This window comes from Capra hircus, chromosome 2, assembly GCF_001704415.2.
Source record: "Capra hircus breed San Clemente chromosome 2, ASM170441v1, whole genome shotgun sequence".
Lineage (NCBI taxonomy): Eukaryota > Metazoa > Chordata > Mammalia > Artiodactyla > Bovidae > Capra > Capra hircus.
The window spans coordinates 11,195,453-11,216,477 of NC_030809.1; the positions used below are offsets into that span (position 1 = coordinate 11,195,453).

A 21,025-nucleotide genomic window follows, 5' to 3' on the forward strand; every position below is an offset into this window, starting at 1 on the left:
AAAAAGCAGAGACCAAAAAAAAAAAAAGGCAGAGACATTACTTTGCCAACAGAGGTCTATCTAGTCAAAGCTGTGGTTTTTCCAGTAGTCATGTATGGATGTAAGAGTTGGACCGTAAAGAAAGCTGAGTGCCAAAAAATTGATGCTTTTTCTCTGTGTTGTTGGAGAAGACTCTTGAGAGTCCCTTGGACTGCAAGGAGATCAAACCAGTCCATCCTAAAGGAAGTCAGTCCTTAGTATTGCATTAGAAGGACTGATGCTGAAGGTCCAATACTTTGGCCACCTGATGTGAAGAACTGATTCACTGGAAAAGACCCTGATGTTGGAAAAGATTGAAGGCAAGAGGAGAAGGGGATGACAGAGGATGAGATGGTTGGATGGCATCACTGACTCAATGGACATGAGTCTGAGCAAGGTCAGGAGTTGGTGATGGACAGGGAAGCCTGGTGTGCTACAGTCCGTGGGGTTGCAAAGAGTCAGACACAACTGAGCAACTGAATTGAACTAAACTGATGAAACTCTGAGATGACTGTGGAAGAGAGCTGTAGGTAGAGAAGTGGTCTGAGTTAATAACAGCTCAGTTAGTAACAGCTCTTTCAAGAAGCTTTGTTTAAAGGGGCATAGGGATACTACTATTAATAACAATAAATGCCCATGTTTGGCAGTTAACATATGATATTTCAAATCTTCATATCTATTTTGCAGAGTAAGTAGTATTAGTCCCGTTTGTTTCAAATGAAAAAACTGAGGAGTGAAATGACTTACCCAGGGTCCCACAGAGAGGAAACATCAAAACCAAGATTCAGACTTAGCTCTGTCTGGTAGATGACCATGTTTTCTTTTTCTTTCCTTTTTTTTTTTTTTTTTTTTTGCCAAACCACACAGCATGTGGGATCTTAGTTCCCTGGCCAGGGATCAAACCTGTGCCCTCTGCATTGGAAGGCGGAGTCTTAACCACTGGACTGCCAGGAAAGTCCAGAATGACCATGTTTTTCTAAACCAAGTCAGAACCTATAACCAGATGCAAGATTTTTTTCCCTTATTTTTATATTTATTTATATGGAGAGATGTATAAAGATACAACAATTAAATAAAAATTAGTTACACATGTGATAAATCTTTTTTACTTAATATTTAATTCTTTGTATTTATTCTTGGGCTGCACCAGGTCTCAGTTGAGGCATGTGGGGCAGGGATCAAACCCGGGCCCCCTTGCAAAGGGAGCGCAGAGTCCCAGCCACAGGACCACCAGGGATGCCCTATGATAAATCTTGGTTAAATTTTTTTGAAAATGCAATTAGTATTCTAATTTCTGAATTGTTTTATATTTATAAGCAGCATAGTAGGGAGTTTGTGGAGCATTTCTGTTTTAACTGGACAGACCTATTTTGTTTTAAATAGATGCTGCTGTTCTTAACAATGTAGCACATACATTTGGCCTAATGGACACAGTCAAGAAGGTTTTGGACAATAGGAAGAACCAAGTAGAACAGGGAGAAGAGCAGTTTCTCTATACTCTCACAGGTATGTATAGCTTCTCTCTTTTCTTTGATGATACATAACATTCTTGAGTCTTGCCATTTGTTTGTTGTCTTCTGTTGGGACTGGACTGGCTTCTTCCTTCCTTCCTTCCTTCCTTCCTTTTCCTCCCTCTTTCCCTTACTCCTGCCTTTTCTGTTCTTCTTTCTCTGTCTTTCTTTCTTTCAAATCACATAGTATCAGATTTGGCTTTTTCTCTGTACATAGTCCCGGGTGAGGTGGAATAAGGTCAAGCAGAGGAAGCACAAAAGGAAAGAAAAGAAAACTAGCAATATGATCCTCCTTTTATATCTTTGAAGGATTAAGATGTCTGGTAGATTGCTCCATTAGTCCAGTAATATAAGTGGCAGAAGAATAAAGCTGACCCTTGTCTTTTTTACATTATTAATACTGAGTTGGTTGATAGATACACATTTTGCACTTCCCTTATTTCTGGTAATCAGAAATTATGAGCGTATGTATAATTTAACCCTTTTAAATAAATATTGGGTTGGCCGAAAAGTTCATTTGGGTTTTTCTGCATGATCTTACAGAAAAACCTGAACAAATTTTTTGGCCAACCCAATGCTTTGTGCTGGTCTCCAAGCTAGATTTTAGAAATATAATGTTGAATAAGGTAATCTCAGTCTCTTGAGGGCTTTCAAGGAATTCAAGGGAAAGCAGACTTAGAAATACGTGCAAAAAGGAGTTCTGTAACAGAGGCATATGGAAGGTATGGTGGTGGAACAAAGGGAATTATCATTTATATCCAGAGAAAAGTCATGAGAAGCTTTCAGAGGAAGTAAGGTACAAAGCAAGTTAGAGGTATCGCTTATCAATCTTGTATGATGTAGAATACAGACAGTTGGGAAGACAAGGCAAGAAAGATCATTTGGTAAGAGAAGAACAATTTAGGTTGTTTTAAACTTATTTTTATGCGCAGTTTATATTTTAAATTCAGTTTACCAAGTATTCTCAGAGATCCCCCTTTTCATTTCATCTTCCTAGGGATATTATAGGCTGTTACCCTCATTTTACAGATAACCCAGTAAAGGCACAGAGAGAATAAATGATTTGCTGGGTTCACATCACTCCTTGACAGTGAAGCCCAGGGTAGTACTGTCTTCTTTCAGAGTGGTAGAACAGTCTGAAAAATGGTTTTTGTTAGAACTGTAGGCTTCTGGTTCCTTGTTCATATATTTTAGTTATGACCACAATATACATAAAGTTGTGTTTTCTGCTTTTTTCACTATGATATACTAATATTTTTTCAAGTTTCTACACAGTAGCATTTTACAGAGTAGCCATTTTTCTAGAGAGGAATTTAAATTTTCAAAAATTTCTTCAAAGGCTTATTTATTGCAGTGAACTTGTATGAATATAACATTTCTTCTTATGTCCTTTTAAACTACTTCATGGAAGTTCCCTGGTGGCCTAGTGGTCAGGACTCTAGGCTTTCAATGCCATGACCCAGGTTCAATCCCTGGTTGGGGAATTGAGATCCTATAAGCTGTGAGGCCCCCCAAAAATAAAGAAATAAACCACTTCACAGGGCTAAGCTTGAGGCTAAATGGTATTGATATTTGTTTATGGAGTTTTGTGACCTGTTGTCAAATTTCCGAGTAGATTATACCAATTTAGTTCACAAGTTTGAGCTCCCAACATTGGGTGTTGTTTTTTTATAATACACTCTGATTTAACTTTTTTAAAACTATAGGTTTAATTGATATCTTGTTTAGGTTCACATTTCTTTGATTACCACCAAAGATGGAAAAAAAAAGTATCTTATAACCTTTAAAAGGCAGCTTGTAAAATTTTTGACTATGTTCTTTATCCCTACGACTTAGCGACTTAGTGTACACACACACTCTTTTCTTCCAAGCAAGGAATTGACTTGCTCTTGGTGTCACACAGGAAGAATAGTGCTCTTCGGGTGTAACTGGTTATTTATTGGAGGTATATCAGGTGCTAAGCAGCAGAGATGTTCTGCTATAGAACCAGACTCACCAGTAGTCATCAAGGTTGGATTAGACCCTTGGGAGAGGGATAGTGATAGGTGTATTGGGGTGGGAAGGCCACCAAATTGACTATCAGAAGACTTTTGTTTTGGCCCAAGCTATGTGACCTTAAATAGCCTTACTTCTCTGGATCTCTATCAAAATGAATGTGTTAGAACTCTTAACACCTCCTTCAGTCTGTAATTCTTAGGGACTTCCTCTGTAACTTTCTGTAGACTTCTCTGGGGCTAATGATAGATTGAAGCCATCTGGGTCACCAGCAAGTGATCCTGCCTTGAAGGATAGTTTGGAAATCACTGTTTTTCAGAATGGCCATTGTAGCTCCTTTGTAGGTCCATGGCAACTGCAAAGGGATTGTACAGATATTATTTTCATCTGTAGGCAGAGCATATCTAAACTGCTAGACCAAATGGAGACTTCTTTGGTTTGCATTTTGGTGAGAGGTGACAAAATGCCACAGGAGCTTTCGAGTTGAGCTGTAGTAGGATCACAGTATGGCAAGATTCTTAATTATCACCTTGCCTATAATCACACAATGAAATATAATAACTGGTGGAGTTGTAAAGATCATCCAGTCTAGTTCCTTCTTGAAAACAATGACATGACTTGCCTGAGGCTAAATACTAGCAAAACCAGGACAATACCCCAGGTCTCCTCACTTCTAGTTTACTGTTCCCAAGATTATACTTCTCTCTACACAAAGTCTGTCTTTCTTCTTAGACTTGGAACGTCAGTTGGAAGAACAGAAGAAGCAAGCCCAGGATCACAGGCTGAAATCCCAGACAGTTCAAAATGTGGTACTGATGCCTGTGAGCACTCCTAAGCCTCCCAAAAGGCCCCGGCTCCAGCGGCCAGCCTCCACCACGGTCCTGAGCCCTTCTCCTCCTGTCCACCAGCCTCAGTTCACAGTCATCTCACCCATCACCATCACGCCAGTGGGTCAGTCATTTTCCATGGGCAATATTCCAGTGGCCACCCTCAGCCAGGGCTCCAGTCCTGTGACTGTCCACACACTGCCTTCTGGCCCTCAGCTCTTCCGTTATGCCACAGTGGTCTCCTCAGCCAAGAGCAGCTCACCAGACACAGTGACCATCCACCCTTCGTCTAGCTTGGCGCTGCTAAGCTCCACCGCCATGCAGGATGGGAGTACCCTGGGCAACATGACCACCATGGTGAGCCCTGTGGAGCTGGTGGCCATGGAGTCTGGCCTAACCTCGGCCATCCAGGCAGTTGAAAGCACCTCAGAGGATGGGCAGACCATCATTGAGATTGACCCAGCCCCAGACCCAGAGGCTGAGGATACTGAGGGCAAAGCAGTCATTTTGGAGACCGAACTGAGGACTGAGGAGAAAGTCGTGGCTGAGATGGAAGAACACCAGCATCAAGTCCACAATGTGGAGATTGTGGTCTTAGAGGATTAACTGGGGGTCTTGGGGCCAGGAGATATGTTTTGGTTTGGAATTTTAATTATTTGTTTATTTTTATCATTGTCCCACTCATTTCCACATAGGATCCTTTTTTTTTTAAAAAAACAAGATCTCATTGTTGTAACTGAACATGTCGGGTCCCTTCCAGCCCCTCTCTGAAAAATGGACAAAATAAGCTGCCCTTCTGGAAGTTGAGAATAGGTCATTCAATGTCCTAACCGTCTTACACCAAGAGAGGTATTTTTTTGAGGGGAGGCATCGAGATAACCCGAAACCCTCTCCAGAAGTCACTTTCCAGGCTAGTCTCTCTGTGTATACACATGGTTTTAGTCTCATAAAGGTGCATTGACCAAACCAGGGAACACAGATCTGACCCTGGAAGGCAACCCACTCACACGTGGATGCAAAAGTATCCTTGATGTTGTATCCTGGAACAAGCCCTCAGAGGCCAGTGCAAAACCCCCAAACAAAAGTGAGTTGAACTCTGCTTAGAGGGGAAGGTAACAAACTAGCAGAAGCTTAAAAAGGGAAGTGCTTTGGCCAGGATGGGGCAAGGAAATTATCTTACTTCCAGAAGTGCTACTGATGCCTCTTGCTATCTCTGAGGGTTACCACCATGGGTGCCGTTTGGAGGCAAGGCCAGTGTTAAGCGGAAGGGTACATTTTCACCAAGCAGGTGGCGTCAGGGACCTGCAGCTTGGCAGAGATAAGAATCCAGAGATGTCACAGCTGTGCTTTGGGGCTCAGGCTTACCTTGCAGCCCGCTCTGTCAAAGCACTTACCCTCCTAGTCCATTCATTTGCAAACAGTGGTGTGGTGTATAAAATCGCTCTGGTCCTTAGACTGTGGCTGTTCTGGGGGTGGGGGTGGGGGTGGGGCTCCAAGGCCATCATTTTTATTGCGTGACTCCAGGAGCAGGAGAGTTCCTCTTCCAGACCAACTGCCCTTTTTTGTGGGGCCCTTTCTTGACTTTGGAACCAAAAGCAGCCACTCCTTTGGTGCTTCCTCTTGTTTTCCCCTCTATCCTTCAATGGTTAATGGCATCTGTCTCCTGGATCCCACGCTCTTCAGCTTTTTGGCTGATTCAGAGAACAGTGACAGGTGGCTGCCTGCCTTCGTCCCCTTTTAGATTCATTTATACCATTTATACCACAGATGTTTCTGTGAGATACTGAGCTCATAAAAGACCCTTAGGTTTGGCAGGGAGGACTCAACACCCCAGCCTATCAAGTAGATGTCTCCCTCTGAGCGAGCTGGACTCCCTGGGAAAGAAGTGTTGTCTGCAGCATTATATTATAGGAAATGTACCAGGAATGTAATCATAATGTCTTTGGGTGGGGAGGGGGTATTTTGTTTTGTTCTTTTTTTAATGTTTTTGTATATTTGGAGCTGGGCCCATTTTCTGTGCTGTGATTCTTTCTCTTTGACCATCTTCAGTGTTTGGGGCAAGAGTGGACCCTGGTTTTTATTTCTAAAGAATGCATTGTTTACTGCACTAGGAAAAATGTAGGGAAGCTGCAGACCATTTAAAGGAAAAGTAGGTCAAAAAAGAAAGCACACATCTTAGGAGTGGGAGGTCTTTTTTTTTTTTTTTTTTTTAATTAAAAACAAAACTTTGACCTGTAGTTTCCTTATTTTTTTTGAAGGCACCCACCTGAAGCCATGTTTCTTCCAACGGATGTTGGAAACCCTGTTGTTAAGCAAGTGAAAACTGCGTTCTGCCATCCCTCCGATAGCTCTGTATAGCTAGAGAAGCCCTTTAACTTGGAAGGGTCAATCTTAAAAGGCTTAAGGGTGAAATTTCTGAATCCCATGCAGTTGTGGTTTTCAGCTTTAAGATTGTCTGGGGTTTTGTTTTTTCTTTTCAGAATAGTCAATAGACATAGCAATCAATTTGGAACAAAGCTTTGGCCCTTAATATATCTTTAGTGAGGGAAATGACTTTTATTTCTTGCTTCTTTAGATTTTCTGTTGGTACATAAAAACAAAATTTCTGCCTAAGTCTAAAACTACTGCTTGAACCTAGAAAGGCACATGTCATTCCTATTGTGGTTTTTAAGGACACTTTGCTCTTTCCCAGAGACAACAGGCTTAACTCTGTTGAGGAGGAGCCTTAGAGAACACCTACACGCTAGCTCAGGTTCCTTTCTTTCTTGTTTCAGAGATGCTGGTACTGTTTTAAAGTAGTGTGAGGATCGTGCTTCCTAAGTCAAAAGATCGCCTCCTCAAGACAGAGCCTGTTTGTTTTCACTCTGAATATTCCACCTGGTGGAAATACATGAGCTTTGTTGTTTTCCTGGTCTTCCAATAGCCTGTCATTATTGCTCAATGCTATGCACCCGTTGTTGAGTGTGGGTTTCCTCATAGCCCTGGTCTAAATGAGCTCAGATGGGGTGAGACGCATGCAAGCCGCTGGTATGTGCACAAGCCGTTGCAATGAACCGTTCCTCAGGCTGAGCTTTCAGTAGCCATCCATCTTTCTGTTCACTAAGTAAATGTAAGTGTCACCTATGTGCCAGGCTTTGTGCTCGGCACTCCCAGTACAGAGATGAAGGCTCGCTCAGTCCATGCACTCAAGGGACTCATTCTCCAGAGACTGTCTGGAGTTAAGAACTATGTTTCAATATAATTGGTTTCCTCTGTAACCTTATGTATTTTATTTCATGCATTGATAAATATTGTTCCGAGAGCTGGTCCATAGATTTCAGAAGGCTACCAAAGGTACAAAATGGTTAAGCCTTTCTCTACGGAGATACTGAAACTCATCATCCAATGGGATAAGTGCAGTGACAGAGCTATTGGCTGGGAGAAGAGAGAACAAAGGGTCAAGCATCTAACCCAGCTTGGAGGCAGAGATCAGTAAATAATGGGAGTACTTCCTGGAGAAGATGTATACCTAACCTGATTTAGGAGAGACCATTTTTGGCTACTTTTTTGCATTCCATTTTCAAGTTGTTGGACTTAGGTATACAAGAAGGGGGAGGGGGGGGAATCTGCTGTCTTGTTGCTTCTGCCTCCAGAGCAAGGCAGAGTCAGCAGCTCAGACAGTCTCTTCTGAGAGCACTCCACTGGAAAAAGCCCAGTCATTCATCAGCTTCTCAGAGTTTCCAGCAGATGAATCCAGTACAGGACTGGACTTCAGCTGGTAGAAGGTAAATGTCCCAAACATTCCTGCCATGTGGTTTTCACAAAGGGCTCAGAAGCAACTGTTCAGCTGTCTTACCTTGGCCATGCCCCTGCCTGTTCTCTTCCCCTTTTCAATTTCCAGGCTCCGTCCCTGTCCCCTCCCCCGATTAAAACTCCCTGCCATTCCGAAGTTAAAAAGGAACAATAGACTTGAATATTTAAGATTTCAAGCTGTTTCATGTGAAGTTTCTTTTATGCTGTCCGTATTTGGGAAGGAAGACCAGAATTAATCCAGATAACCTCGAATTTAACATTCAACTCAGGTGGATTGACTGTTTAGTGGTGGCATTTTAACCCATTTCATGAAAAGCATTAAAGGTAAGTCTGCATGGTGGGAAGTACTGGTAACACTTGATGATAGTGAAATAAAGATAGTGAAATCAAGCATGAAATATGGAACTCCTAGTTCATTGAGTTATAGCTGGCCCACAACTCTCAAGGAGGCAGAAAGGACAAAGAAAAGGTTGAATTCTCAAAATAGGCATGAGTTGTGATTCACTTGGGTAATACTCCTGAGGAAATAGTCCTTTCTGAGACAAATCAGATTCTAGGTTAGCTAGCCCCTGCCTTTTCAGTCAACTTACCTAGTACAATTGATACAGACCCCTCACACCTTGGATACCTCCTCCCTGGGAAATTCTTGTGTAGTCTGTAACCTACTACAATGATAAGCAAGGCTGATGTGCTAAACAAAGGATCAGTTCTGCTAGACTAGCACTCTCTGCCCCTGATATTCTCTTCTTAGATAGCCTTAGTTGAGTCATTTCTAGGTTTCCTTGCCAACCTGGAACACCTTTCTTAGTCCCAAGCTAGGCAATCTCACTCCCTCTAGAAGGTTCTACTTTCCTTGAACATCCTCACCATGTTCCACCATCCTTGCTTTGGAGAAACCAGTGTGACTTAGTTCCCAAATCCTGCCATGTTAGTAACTCTGCCTTTCTTAGCAACAATTTTCTTATCAACAACTCAAGGCAATCGTTTCCTTCCAAGGAGACTCCAAGACCCAAACCTCACCGTACATCCAGAGATTTCAGTCTTCACTCTAGAACAGCCTTCTTAACTCTAGTCATCACCTGAATTGAGGCATCTTTGGAATATGCTTGTGCTTGAAGTTCCTCAGAACGCAGATTCTAAAATCTATCTTTCACACCTGATTGATTCTCTCTACCTATGGTCCATAGCCCAGGCTAAGAAATGCCAGTTTGCTGGATAAATTATTGCAGCCCAGTATGATTCTTACTACATCTTCATAACTGCCTGAAATTTCTGTTGTGTCTATGAGCCTCCCAACCTGAAGATTCCTGAAGCCTTCTCATCTTAAAGTAGGCCACACTCTACTTTGAAATTAACTCTGGGTTCTCCTCTTGCTTCTATGTGCCTTTACTAGTAACTATGGTTTATGATATGGTATACATGGGTTGATTTTTCTAGTTTGAAAACAAGTGGACATTAGCATTGGGTCACATATAAAGATAAATCTGAGGCTGGGTAGTGATACAGAAGGAAAGACGGGTTCCTCGTTGGACTTTAATGTAGGAGCTTCTGTACCTGCATTTCAAAGTATGTTTTTTAAAAAAACCCAAAACTTCTCAGTTGTTTTCTCTAAAGAAACATATGTGTTGTAGAGCAAACTGGAAACCTACAGCTCTGAATCAGCCTTAAGATTTACTTTGGCCCGCATTTTTGTTTTAACTTAAAAAAAAAAAATCATTTATTTGGCTGTGTTGGGTCTTAGTTGCTGTTGTTTTAACTTTTTATTGACATATAAATGCATACAGGAAAGTACATAAATCACTGTTTGGTAAACTTAAATTGAACATACCCATGAAATCAGCTTTCAGATCAAGGGGGGAGAAAAGTAAAAAACAACCCACCAGCACCTCTCCCAGACAGCGTAACAGCTATCTATGTCTCTAAGTTATTTTTGAACTCTTGGGACTGGTATTTTTTCCTCTCAACATTATGTTGTAAGATTCACCCATAATGTGTGAAGTGTAGTTGATTGCTTCTCTTTGCTGTGTAGAGACTATTATTTACTATGCCACAACTGATCAGCACATGGGTAGCTTCCAGTATGGGGCTGTTATAAATAATGCCTGCAAAAACTTTGTTTTGGTGGGAGGGGCGCTGTGCCATGTGGCTTTCCATATCTTAGTTCCCTGACCAGTGATTGAACCCAGTCCTGACAGTGAAAGTGCCAAATCCTAACCACTGGACCACCAGGGAATTCCCACCTTCAAATATTCTTGTACCTGTCTTTTGACAAACAAATCTGTGTATTTATGCCTATATGCATGCATGCTTAGTTGCTCAGTCTCATGACTGATTCTTTGCAACCCCATGGACTGTAGTCTGCCAAGCTCCTCTGTCCATGGGATCCTCCAGGCAAGAATACTGGAGTGGGTTTCCACTTCCTCCTCCAGGGGATCTTCCCAACCCAGGGATCGAACCCGGTCTCCTGCATCTCAGGCGGACTCTTTACCATCTGAGCCGCCAGGGAAGCCCCGTTTATGCCTATATAGAGTTTCAAACATAGGAACAGTTCACGTGAAAAATTTAGGATAAACCTTTTCTTCAAAAAACAGCAACAACAAAAACCAAAGCCCAGATGTGGACCAAACCAAATGTGGACCAAACACTGGGTCCACATTTCCTCACAGCAGCACCAGACTGGAACTGAGGCCTGTGTTAGGTGGAACATGGCTTCTTAACAGATGCTGTCATTCCCTATTACAAACCCAAATCTATTAATACTTATTTTTTGTAGCTTATTTTTTGATTCAATGGTTTCAAGCACACTCTTCCCCCCAAGTAGCTGCAGAGCTTGTTATTAATACCTCATTTCCTTCACGTCTCCGCTCACATGTTCCCTTATCAGAGAGGACTTCCTTGATTACCCATCCTATGAAAAGTGGCAACTTCCTTCTGCACTGTGCTTCCCACTTTCCTTTACCCTGCTTTATTTTTCTTTCTTTTACTATCACCTGATATACATGTATTTTTTTCTCCCCCAACTAGAATGGAAGCTCCATGAGAGCAGGGACCTTTCTCACCTCTTAGTCACTGCTGTTTCTGCAGTCCCTGGAACAGTGCCTGGCATGTAGTAGAGGCTGGATAGATATTTGATGCATGAATAATAATATTATTAATAATAACAATAATAGCCAATACTTATAGAAGGATAACTATGTACCAAGCATTGTTCTAAGCACTTTACATTGTTAATCCATTTGATCCTCACTACAGTCCTGTGTGGTCAATAGCATTGTTTACATCATTTTACAATGAGGAAACTAACATTTATATTCCAAACAACAGATACATTTGAAGCATTGTATATGGATCAAATTTATTAAACAGAGTCTTTAAATGTGCTAGAGAATCTTAATACCTAAAAGGAAACTTTCAACTAACTATTTTATCATGATGATGTTCTACTGATAATGTATTTTGTTTAGCTGCTCCTTAAGGTTGTTTTGCTTACAGTCCTGTTCACCGTCTCTCGAAAGTACTGGAGAGGGAGTTGTGGGGGGAGGGAACTTACCTGAGAAATGATTTTAGAACCCAAATCATCTATCCTGTCCATCAGTCACAGGAAGTACTGATTTATCACTTTGTTAGTGGTCCTCTTTGAGATGATGCTGATGTCATAGTCCCTGATTAGAACTCCTTCATTTGTTTCCTACTGTATAGAGCCCAGCCCTTTATGATTATACAGTGGAAGTGAGGAATAGATTCAAGGGATTAGATCTGATAGACAGAGTGCCTGAAGAACTATGGACGGAGGTTCGTGACATTGTACAGGAGGCAGTGATCAAAACCATCTCCAAGAGAAAGATATGCAAAAAGGCAAAATGGTTGTCTGAGGAGGCCTTTACAATTATTTGAGAAAAGAAGAGAAGCAAAAGGCAAAGGAGAAAAGAAAAGATATATCCATCTGAGTGCAGAGTTCCAAAGATTAGCAAGCCTAATAGATAAGAAAGCCTTCCTAACAGATCAATGAAAAAAAAAAAAAAAAAAAGGAAAACAATAGACCGGGAAAGACTAGAGATTTCTTCAAGAAAATCAGAGATACCAAGGGAACATTTCATGCAAAGATGGGCATAATAAACAATAGAAACTGTATGGACCTAACAGAAGCAGAAGATATTAAGAAGAGGGGGCAAGAATACACAGAAGAACTATATAAAAAAGAGCTTCATGACCCAGATAACCACGACAGTGTAATCATTCACCTAGAGCTAAACATCCTGGAATGCAAAGTCAAGTGGACCTTAGGAAGCATCACTATGAACAAAGCTAGTGGAGGTGATGGAATTCCAGTTGACCTATTTCAAATCCTAAAAGATGATGCTGTTAAAGTGTTGCACTCAATATGCCAGCAAATTTGGAAAACTCAGCAGAGGCCATAGGACTGGAAAAGGTCAGTTTTCATTCCAATCCCAAAGAAGGGCAATGCCAAAGAATGCTCAAACTACCGCACAATTGCACTCATCTCACAAGCTAGCAAAGTAATGCTCAAAATTTTCCAAGCCAGGCTTCAACAATACGTGAACTGTGAACTTCCAGATGTTCAAGCTGGATTTAGAAAAGGCAGAGGAACCAGAGATCAAATTGCCAACATCCGTTGGATCATAGAAAAAGCAAGAGAGTTCCAGAAAAACATCTGCTTCATTGATTACACCAAAGCCTTTGACCGTGTAGATCACAACAAACTGAGGAAAATTCTGAAAGAGATGGGAATACCAGACCACCTTACCTGCCTCCTGAAATCTGTATGCAGGTCAAGAAGCAACAGTTAGAACTGGACATGGAACAACAGACTGGTTCCAAATAGGGAAAGGAGTATGTCAAGGCTGTGTATTGTCACCCTGCTTATTTAACTTCTATGCAGAGTGGATGCTGTTGCTCAGTCGTGTCTGACTCTGAAACCCCATGAATTGTAGCCTATCGGGCTTCTCTGTCCATAGGATATCCTGGCAAGAATACTGGAGTAGTTTGCCATTTCCTACTTCAGAGAATCTTCTCGACCGAGGGATGGAACCCTGGGTCTATATGCAGAGTGCATCATGTAGAATGCCAGGCTGGATGAAGCACAAGCTGGAATCAAGATTCCAGGAGAAATATCAATAACCCCAGATACACAGATGACACCATCCTTATGGCAGATAGTGAAGAGGAACTAAAGAGCCTCTTAATGAAAGTGAAAGAGGAAAGTGAAAAAGCTGGCTTAAAAGTCAACATTCAAAAAACTAAGATCATGGCATCTGGTCCCATCACTTCATGGCAAATAGACAGGGAAACAGTGGAAACAGTGACAGGCTTTCTTTTCCTGGGCTTCAAAATCACTGTAGATGGTGACTGCAACCACACAATTAAAAGACACTTGCTCCTTGGAAAAAAAGCTATGACCAACCTAGACAGCGTATTAAAAAGCAGAGACATTACTTTGCTGACAAAGGTCCTTTTGGTCAAAGCTATGGTTTTTCCATTAGTCATATATGGATGTGAGAGTTGGACCATAAAGAAAGCTGAGTGCAAAAAAAGTGATGCTTTTGCACTGTGGTGTTGGAGAAGACTCTTGAGAGTCCCTTGGACTGCAAGGAGATCAAACCAGTCCATCCTAAAGGAGATCGGTCCTGGGTGTTAATTGGAAGGACTGATGCTGAAGCTGAACCTCTAATACTTTAGCCACCTGATGCAAAGAACTGACTCTTTGGAAAAGACCCTGATGCTGGGAAAAATTGAAGGCAGGAAAAAAGGGATGACAGAAGATGAGATGGTTGGATGGCATCACTGACTCGATGGACATGAGTTTGAGCAAGTTCCAGGAGCTGGTGTTGGACAGGGAAACCTGGTGTGATGCAGTCCATGGGGTCACAAAGAGTTGGACACAACTCAACTGAACTGAACTGAGAGCCCAACCCCATGTGCCTTGTTTATGAGGAACCAATTTCATAGAACATTAATAATATTGTAAAGTCTTTACCAACTCAGTGAAAATGTATTTCCCTGCTCCAGGAACAAAAATGGAACCACTATGCTTCAGAAATGCTAAGTTAACATTTCCATTGACCAAGACATTCTGATAAGCCTTTCTGAGCAAAGTGGATATATTTTTGCCTCTCACACTCTGTAGCTGCCACCCGAGGATCAAAAGGGAAGCATTTAACTATAAAACACTGTCAGAGTTTAGAAGCATATTCATTAGTTTAAATATTTTTTCTTGGCACAGACTTAAAATTGAACCAGTCCTTCCTAGGTCTCCCTAACTTCATTTTTCTCTTGGAACTATCTCCAGAAATCTTGTTTATACTTCATTTTCCAGATTAAGACTATAAGCTGTTTCCTAGCACAGTGCTGTTGAAACTCTGAGATCCTGTGGATCAATAAAAGAGGTTTGGAAAAAAAAAAGTCTTAGGAAACAGTATGAGAAAAAAAAGAATAGGAACCAGTGTGGAGTTCTATACACTATATTTTACCAAATAAGGATATTAATTTATTGACTTATTTTCTTTTGCTCACTATTATATCTTCAACATCTAGTGTATATTTTTTATTTTTCCAAACCTTAAAGTTTTTATTTTGCATTGGGGTATAACTGATTAACAATGTTGTGCTAGTTTCAGAGGGATAGCGAAGGGACTCAGCCATACATATAAAAATATGGAATACTTCATGAATTTGCATGTCATCCTTGCATAGGGGCCATGCTAATCTTCTCTGTAGTGTTCCAATTTTAGTATATGTGCTGCCAAAGTGAGCAAGGGCTATTTTTTAAATGGCTAATTTTTACTGGCATCATTTGAGAAGAAAGGGCATTTTCACATCAAGAAAGCAGGAGGAAAACAATCTAAGAATAAATAAATCTTCTACACTGAATAAGTTTAGCTTTATGAAAAGCTTATTACATTATCATTAGCTTTCTCATTTCTTGGGGGACTGGTGAAACTTTCAGCTTTCACCTCTAGACTCTGAGTTAAAAACTTTAAGGATCTTTTCCTGCTAGCTCTTTCTGGGTTCTGGTTCTTTTCTGCCCGTGATGACATCCCCGACAGGGGCCCTTGTGGAGTCCTAGTGTCCTTAGGCCACCTGGCCCAGCTGTAGGTCTTTTCTTTCTTTAACTTTGTTCTCATGTTGCTCTTCTCAGAACTTCATTCAGCAAGTCATAAAACACACCTGCACGTCAAAAGCCAACCATCCAGTTATCTTGGGATTTCCACAGTGCCTTTCCTTTAACATTCAATTATGCTAGTTAAATCTTCACATTTAACTTTTGAACGCAAAGGTTGGCCCCACAAGGTTTTCATTAATAAAATGGAGATTGACATTACTAGGGAGAATTTTGAAAATGAATGTGAGAAATTAATTCAACAAACATTTATTTAGCAAGCACTGGATTATAAAGATTAATAATAAAATGTTTTTTGTCCTATAAGCAGTCATAGATTTATTGGAGAGGCAGTATATAATCTGAGAGCTGGTTCTCTTAACCTGCAGTCAATGAAATGAATGTACTTGGGGAAAGCGTGAAAGCAAAAGCATTAATCGCTCAGTAGTGTCTGACTCTTTGCAGTTCCATGGACTGTAGCCCGCCAGTCTCTTCGGTCCCTGGAATTCTCCAGGGAAGAGTACTGAAGCGGGTAGCCATTCCCTTCTCCAAGGGATCTTCCTGACCAGGGATCAAACTTGGGTCTCCTGCATTGCAAGCAGATTCTTTACCATCTGAGCCACCAGGGAACCCCCATACTTGGGAAAGAGAGTACATAATGAGATTGGAGGTAAAAATTTGGTTGTTTGTGCATTTTTCTGAGAAGTTTCATTACTCTCATTAGATTTTCAACTGAGTCCAAGATTTCCAAAAGAAAAATGCTGATATGAACAGATAACTTTAATACGCTAAAATAGGTTACCATAAGGAACTGTGACCAATATTATGGGTGGACAAAGAGAGCACCTTTGTTCTGCTCAAGGGAAAAAATATGGCTTAATAGATCAGGGTTTCGAAGGACAAATGGGAGTTGGGGAGGGGAGATGGCCAGGACACTGGAGGCAGAAAGAACAGCATGTGCAAAGTTGTAGGTTCCAGGAAAAAATGTATGTTTCAGAAAAATGCAATGTGGCTGGAGCTTGGAGTGTATGGTGAGAAATATACATGGCTAGGGAGTCACAAGCTTTGTAAACTGTGGATTACAGAGAACCAGTAGAAATCTTTAAAAATAGGGTTTTACAGTGTCAGTTGTGTGAAGTATATAAACATTTATCAAAGGATAAATGTTCCATTCCTGCCTTAATAAGGGGGTGACTTGGGCAATGAAGTCTGCTGTTCCTGAAGTCTGGAAGCATTTGAGAAAAAGAGCAAGAGTGCTAGGGCCCAGCCCAGCCCATAGTAAAATTTTGGAGATTACACATAAAATCTGTCCTAACCAGGGATAGATCCTGTCCTAACCAGGGATTAAACTTGTCCTAACCAGGGATTTGAAATGAAATTAAAAGACGCTTACTCCTTGGGAGAAAAGTTATGACCAACCTAGATAGCATATTCAAAAGCAGAGACATTACTTTGCCAACAAAGGTCCGTCTAGTCAAGGCTATGGTTTTTCCAGTAATGTATGGATGTGAGAGTTGGACTGTGAAGAAAGCTGAGTACCAAAGAATTGATGCTTTTGAACTGTGATGTTGGAGAAGACTCTTGAGAGTCCCTTGGACTGCAAGGAAATCCAACCAGTCCATCCTAAAGGAGATCAGTCCTGGGTGTTCTTTGGAAGGAATGATGCTAAAGCTGAAGCTCCAGTACTTTGGCCACCTCATGCGAAGAGTTGACTCATTGGAAAAGACTCTGATGCTGGGAGGGATTGTGGGCAGGAGGAGGAGGGGACGACAGAGGATAAGATGGCTGGATGGCATCACCAACTCGATGGACACGAGTCTGAGTGAACTCCGGGAATTGGTGATGGACAGGGAGGGCTGGCGTGCTGCGATTCATGGGGTTGCAAAGAGTCAGACACGACTGAGCGACTGAACTGAACTGAACCGAACCAGGGATTAACTGTATCCCCTGAGATGGAAGCCTGAGTCTTAGTCACTGGACAGCCAGGGAAGTCGTCTCCTTGCCTGCTTCTTTTCTTTCTCTTATCCCCACTGCCCCCTTCATACATCCGGAAGAATTTCTTTGGTTTTTACCTTCCAGAGGTCTAAAATGGTTGAACTAGAAGGAATCTCAGAAGTTATTCTGAGATTAATAGCCCCACGTCCCTATTTTAGTCTTGGAAATAGACTCTGAGTAAGGAGATGATTTCCTCTGTCTCTTCCCTTCCATCTCTAGTTTGGTACTGGGCCTGTTGCTCTTCTGAGGAAATTTCAGGGGCTCTTTTGGCTTTAACTAACATCCCCATACCAGAGATTCCAAGATTTGTATTCCTAGTTTGATTTTACTCTCTAAGCCTCAAACCTTTTAATTGTCTATGGAATATTCCTATCTGATATTTTAGATTCTCCTGAAACACAGCATGTCCAAAGGTGAATTAATGATCTTTCCCCATCTCTAGTATTACCTGCTTTAGAAAATGGCACCTGCTTTCAATGCAGGGGGCCCAGGTCGGGGGAACTAGATCCCACATGCTGCAGCTAAGAGTTGGAATGCTGCAATGAAGATTGAAGATCCTGTGTCCTGCAACTATGACTCAGTGCAGCCACATAAATAAATATTGATATTAAAAATAAATAAACATAAAGAAAATGGCATCAGATCCACCAAATCATTCAAATTAAACTAGATATTATGTTTGTATCGCCTCCTTTAATGCCCTCCCAAAATCCAATCAATCACTGAGACCTCTCTTTTTACCACCTAAAATGTCCATTTGTCCTTTTCTGTTTATATATATGTATTTTTTTCCTCCCCCCGCTAAACCGCACAACTTGTGGGATCTTAGTTCCCCCACCAAAGAATGAACCTGGACCCTTAACAGTGAGAACGAGGAGTCCTAAGCATTGGACTGCCAAGGTATTCCCCATCATCACTGTGTTAGACCAATACCTTTTGCTTGGATTTGCTGTGATATTCTTCTAACTCCTAATGTACTCATCTCTCTCTGAATCTCCTTTCCACACTGCAATCACAGTGAACTTCTTAAAACATAAACCTGAGAATACTATGCTTCTATTAACCCTTTACCAGATGATCACTGCTTGTAGTTAACAACTGAAGTCTCTATTTTTCTTCTTTCTGCCCAATTCTTGAGTCTCATTTAGTTTCATCCTGTCTCTCATTAGGCACCAGTCACACTGGCCTTTTTTTCAGTTCCTCACCAGTGCCAAAGCTCCTTCCCTGCCTGAGGCCTTTGCACACATTATCTCTCACATTCTTTCCCTCCTAGACTGGTCAATTTCCGGTCACCTTTCAGGTTCTAGCTGAAGCTCAGGACTTCAGAGAAAACTTCCTGGTCTTCTAAGTGAGGTCCATCTATGCTTTCTCATGCACTCTACACAACTGTGATTGAATAATTATTTTAATAGCTATTTTGCTGCCAGTTTCCCTGACTATAGACTTCAAGGGGAAGTGAACTCTTATGACTTTCTCTCCAGCACACTGCCTTAGTTCAGTTCAGTTCAATCACTCAGTCGTGTCTGACTCTTTTCGACCCCATGGACCACAGCATACCAGGCCTCCCTGTCCATCACCAACTCCCGGAGTTTACCCAAACTCATGTCCATTAAGTCGGTGATGCCATCCAACCATCTCATCCTCTGTCGTCCCCTTCTCCTCTTGCTTTCAATCTTTCCCAGCATCAAGGTCTTTTCAAATCAGTCAGCTCTTTGCATCAGGTGGCCAAACTATTGGAGTTTCAGCTTCAACATCAGTCCTTCCAGTGAACACCCAGGACTCATCTCCTTTAGGATGGACTGGTTTGATCTCCTTGCAGTCCAAGGGACTCTCAAGAGTCTTCTCCAACACCACAGTTCAAAAGCATCAATTCTTTGGTGCTCAGCTTTCTTTACGGTCCCACTCTCACATCCATATATGACTACTGGAAAAACCATAGCCTTGACTAGATGGACCTTTGTTGGCAAGGTCCGTCTGCTTTTTAACATGCTGTCTAGGTTGGTCATAACTTTCCTTCCAAGGAGCAAACGTCTTTTAATTTCATGGCTGCAATCACCATCTGCAGTGATTTTGGAGCTCCCCAAAATAGTCAGCCACTGTTTCCACTGTTTCCCCATCTATTTGCCATGAAGTGATGGGACCGGATGCCATGATCTTAGTTTTCTGAATGTTGAGCTTTAAGCCAACTTTTTCACTCTCATCTTTCACTTTCATCAAGAGGCTCTTTAGTTCTTCCTCACTTTCTGCCAAAAGGGTGGTGTCATCTGCATATCTGAGGTTATTGATATTTCTCCCAGATATCTTGATTCCAGCTTGTGCTTCATCCAGTCCAGCATTTCTCATGATGTACTCTGCATATAAGTTAAATAAGCAGGGTGACAACATACAGCCTTGACGTACTCCTCGCCCTCAATAAATACTTGTTATGTTAGTAGAGGGACTGAATGATCTATGCACCTAGTGGTAGAGGTGAAACTAGAATCCAAACTAATTTCTAATACAGTATTCTTTTCTCTGCCACCCTAAGATGATACCCCACACTCCAGACTTCCTCTCCCTCTTCCCGATGATTAATTATATGTCTCTCTCTCTCTCTTTTTTGGCTATGCTGGGGTTTTTCTTGCTGCAAGCGGGCTTCCTTTACTTGTGGTGGGTGGATGCACAGGCTTCTCATTATGGTGGCTTCTCTTATTGCAGAGCACGGGCTCTAGGGCACTCGGGCTTCAGTAGTTGCAGTCTGTGGGCTCTAGTGCACAGGTTCAGTAATTGTGGCAAACAAATTTAGTTGTCCCATGACATGTGGAATCTTCTTTCATCAGGGATCAAACCCATGTCGCCTGCATTGGCAGGTAGATTCTTAACCACTGCATCATCAGGGAAGTTCTATATGTCTTAATTTTTTTTTTTTTTGGCTGTGCTGGGTCTTAGTTGCAGCATGTGGGATCTAGATCCCTGACTGGGGATTGAACTGGGCCTCCTGCTGTGGTATCGAGGAGTCTTGGCCACTGAACCACCCACCAGGAAAGTCCCTAAATATATATCATTATTGTTAGTGTTCTGTTCAGGGGCCTGTTAAAGCCAATCTTGTGAACTAATTCAGGTTTAGAGACTATTCTTCCCCCCAGGATATCTGCCTTTTAACTGGGAACTCCTGTAGGACAGAAAGTAATCCCAAAGGGACTAATCAAAATTTCAGGCACTAAGAAAATATTATTGAAAGGAGGGAATTTTCACTATCATCCCTTAATGGGATTATAGGAAAGAAACTTAAAATGTACCAGATTTGCTTTAATGTTTTTGTTTTTTGATTTATGGAACTTTATCTTTGCAACAAACCTGTTAGGTAGATATTATTATCCCTTTCACCAAATGAGGGAATCGCTGAAAGTTTTAGTAGTTTACCTAGAGTCATAAATCTGTTGAGAAGTCCTGTATTTAGTCACTCCCTCTCCCAGGTTATGACTCCTGGTCTAATCCTATTTTTACCATACACATCTAAAAGGGTAGGTTAGGTAACTTTACTTACAGTTTACACATAAATCTGGGTAATGGAGTTAACTGACTAAGTTATCTTTCTTTCTTTTTTTTCTTTTAAAGGCTTACCAGGTTACTTTTCTTTCTTTGGTGGGATCTATGCTCTGAACCTGGATTCTGCCAGAAATCTATCACATTTGGTACCTCACCTTATCCATTCCAACCATAAATGTGATTATGGGCAGGAAAAAAGTACTTTGAGCACTTTTAGTAAAATTATGATACAACATCCAACA

General features: G+C 41.4%; 1 protein-coding gene across 3 annotated transcripts in view; it reads left to right on the top strand.

Moving 5' to 3' along the window:
• Positions 1 to 8,317, top strand: part of GMEB1 (glucocorticoid modulatory element binding protein 1) — a 34,599-nt gene extending 26,282 nt beyond the window's left edge. For 2 of the 3 annotated variants that reach the window (XM_018057037.1, XM_005676762.3), the window contains 2 exons: positions 1,402 to 1,524; positions 4,257 to 8,317. In XM_018057037.1, the coding sequence (XP_017912526.1) occupies positions 1,402 to 1,524; positions 4,257 to 4,957 (824 nt within the window). In that variant the 3' untranslated portion in view covers positions 4,958 to 8,317. The remainder of the gene's footprint in view (positions 1 to 1,401; positions 1,525 to 4,256) is intronic. The other variant, XR_001297168.2, reaches the window with a different exon arrangement.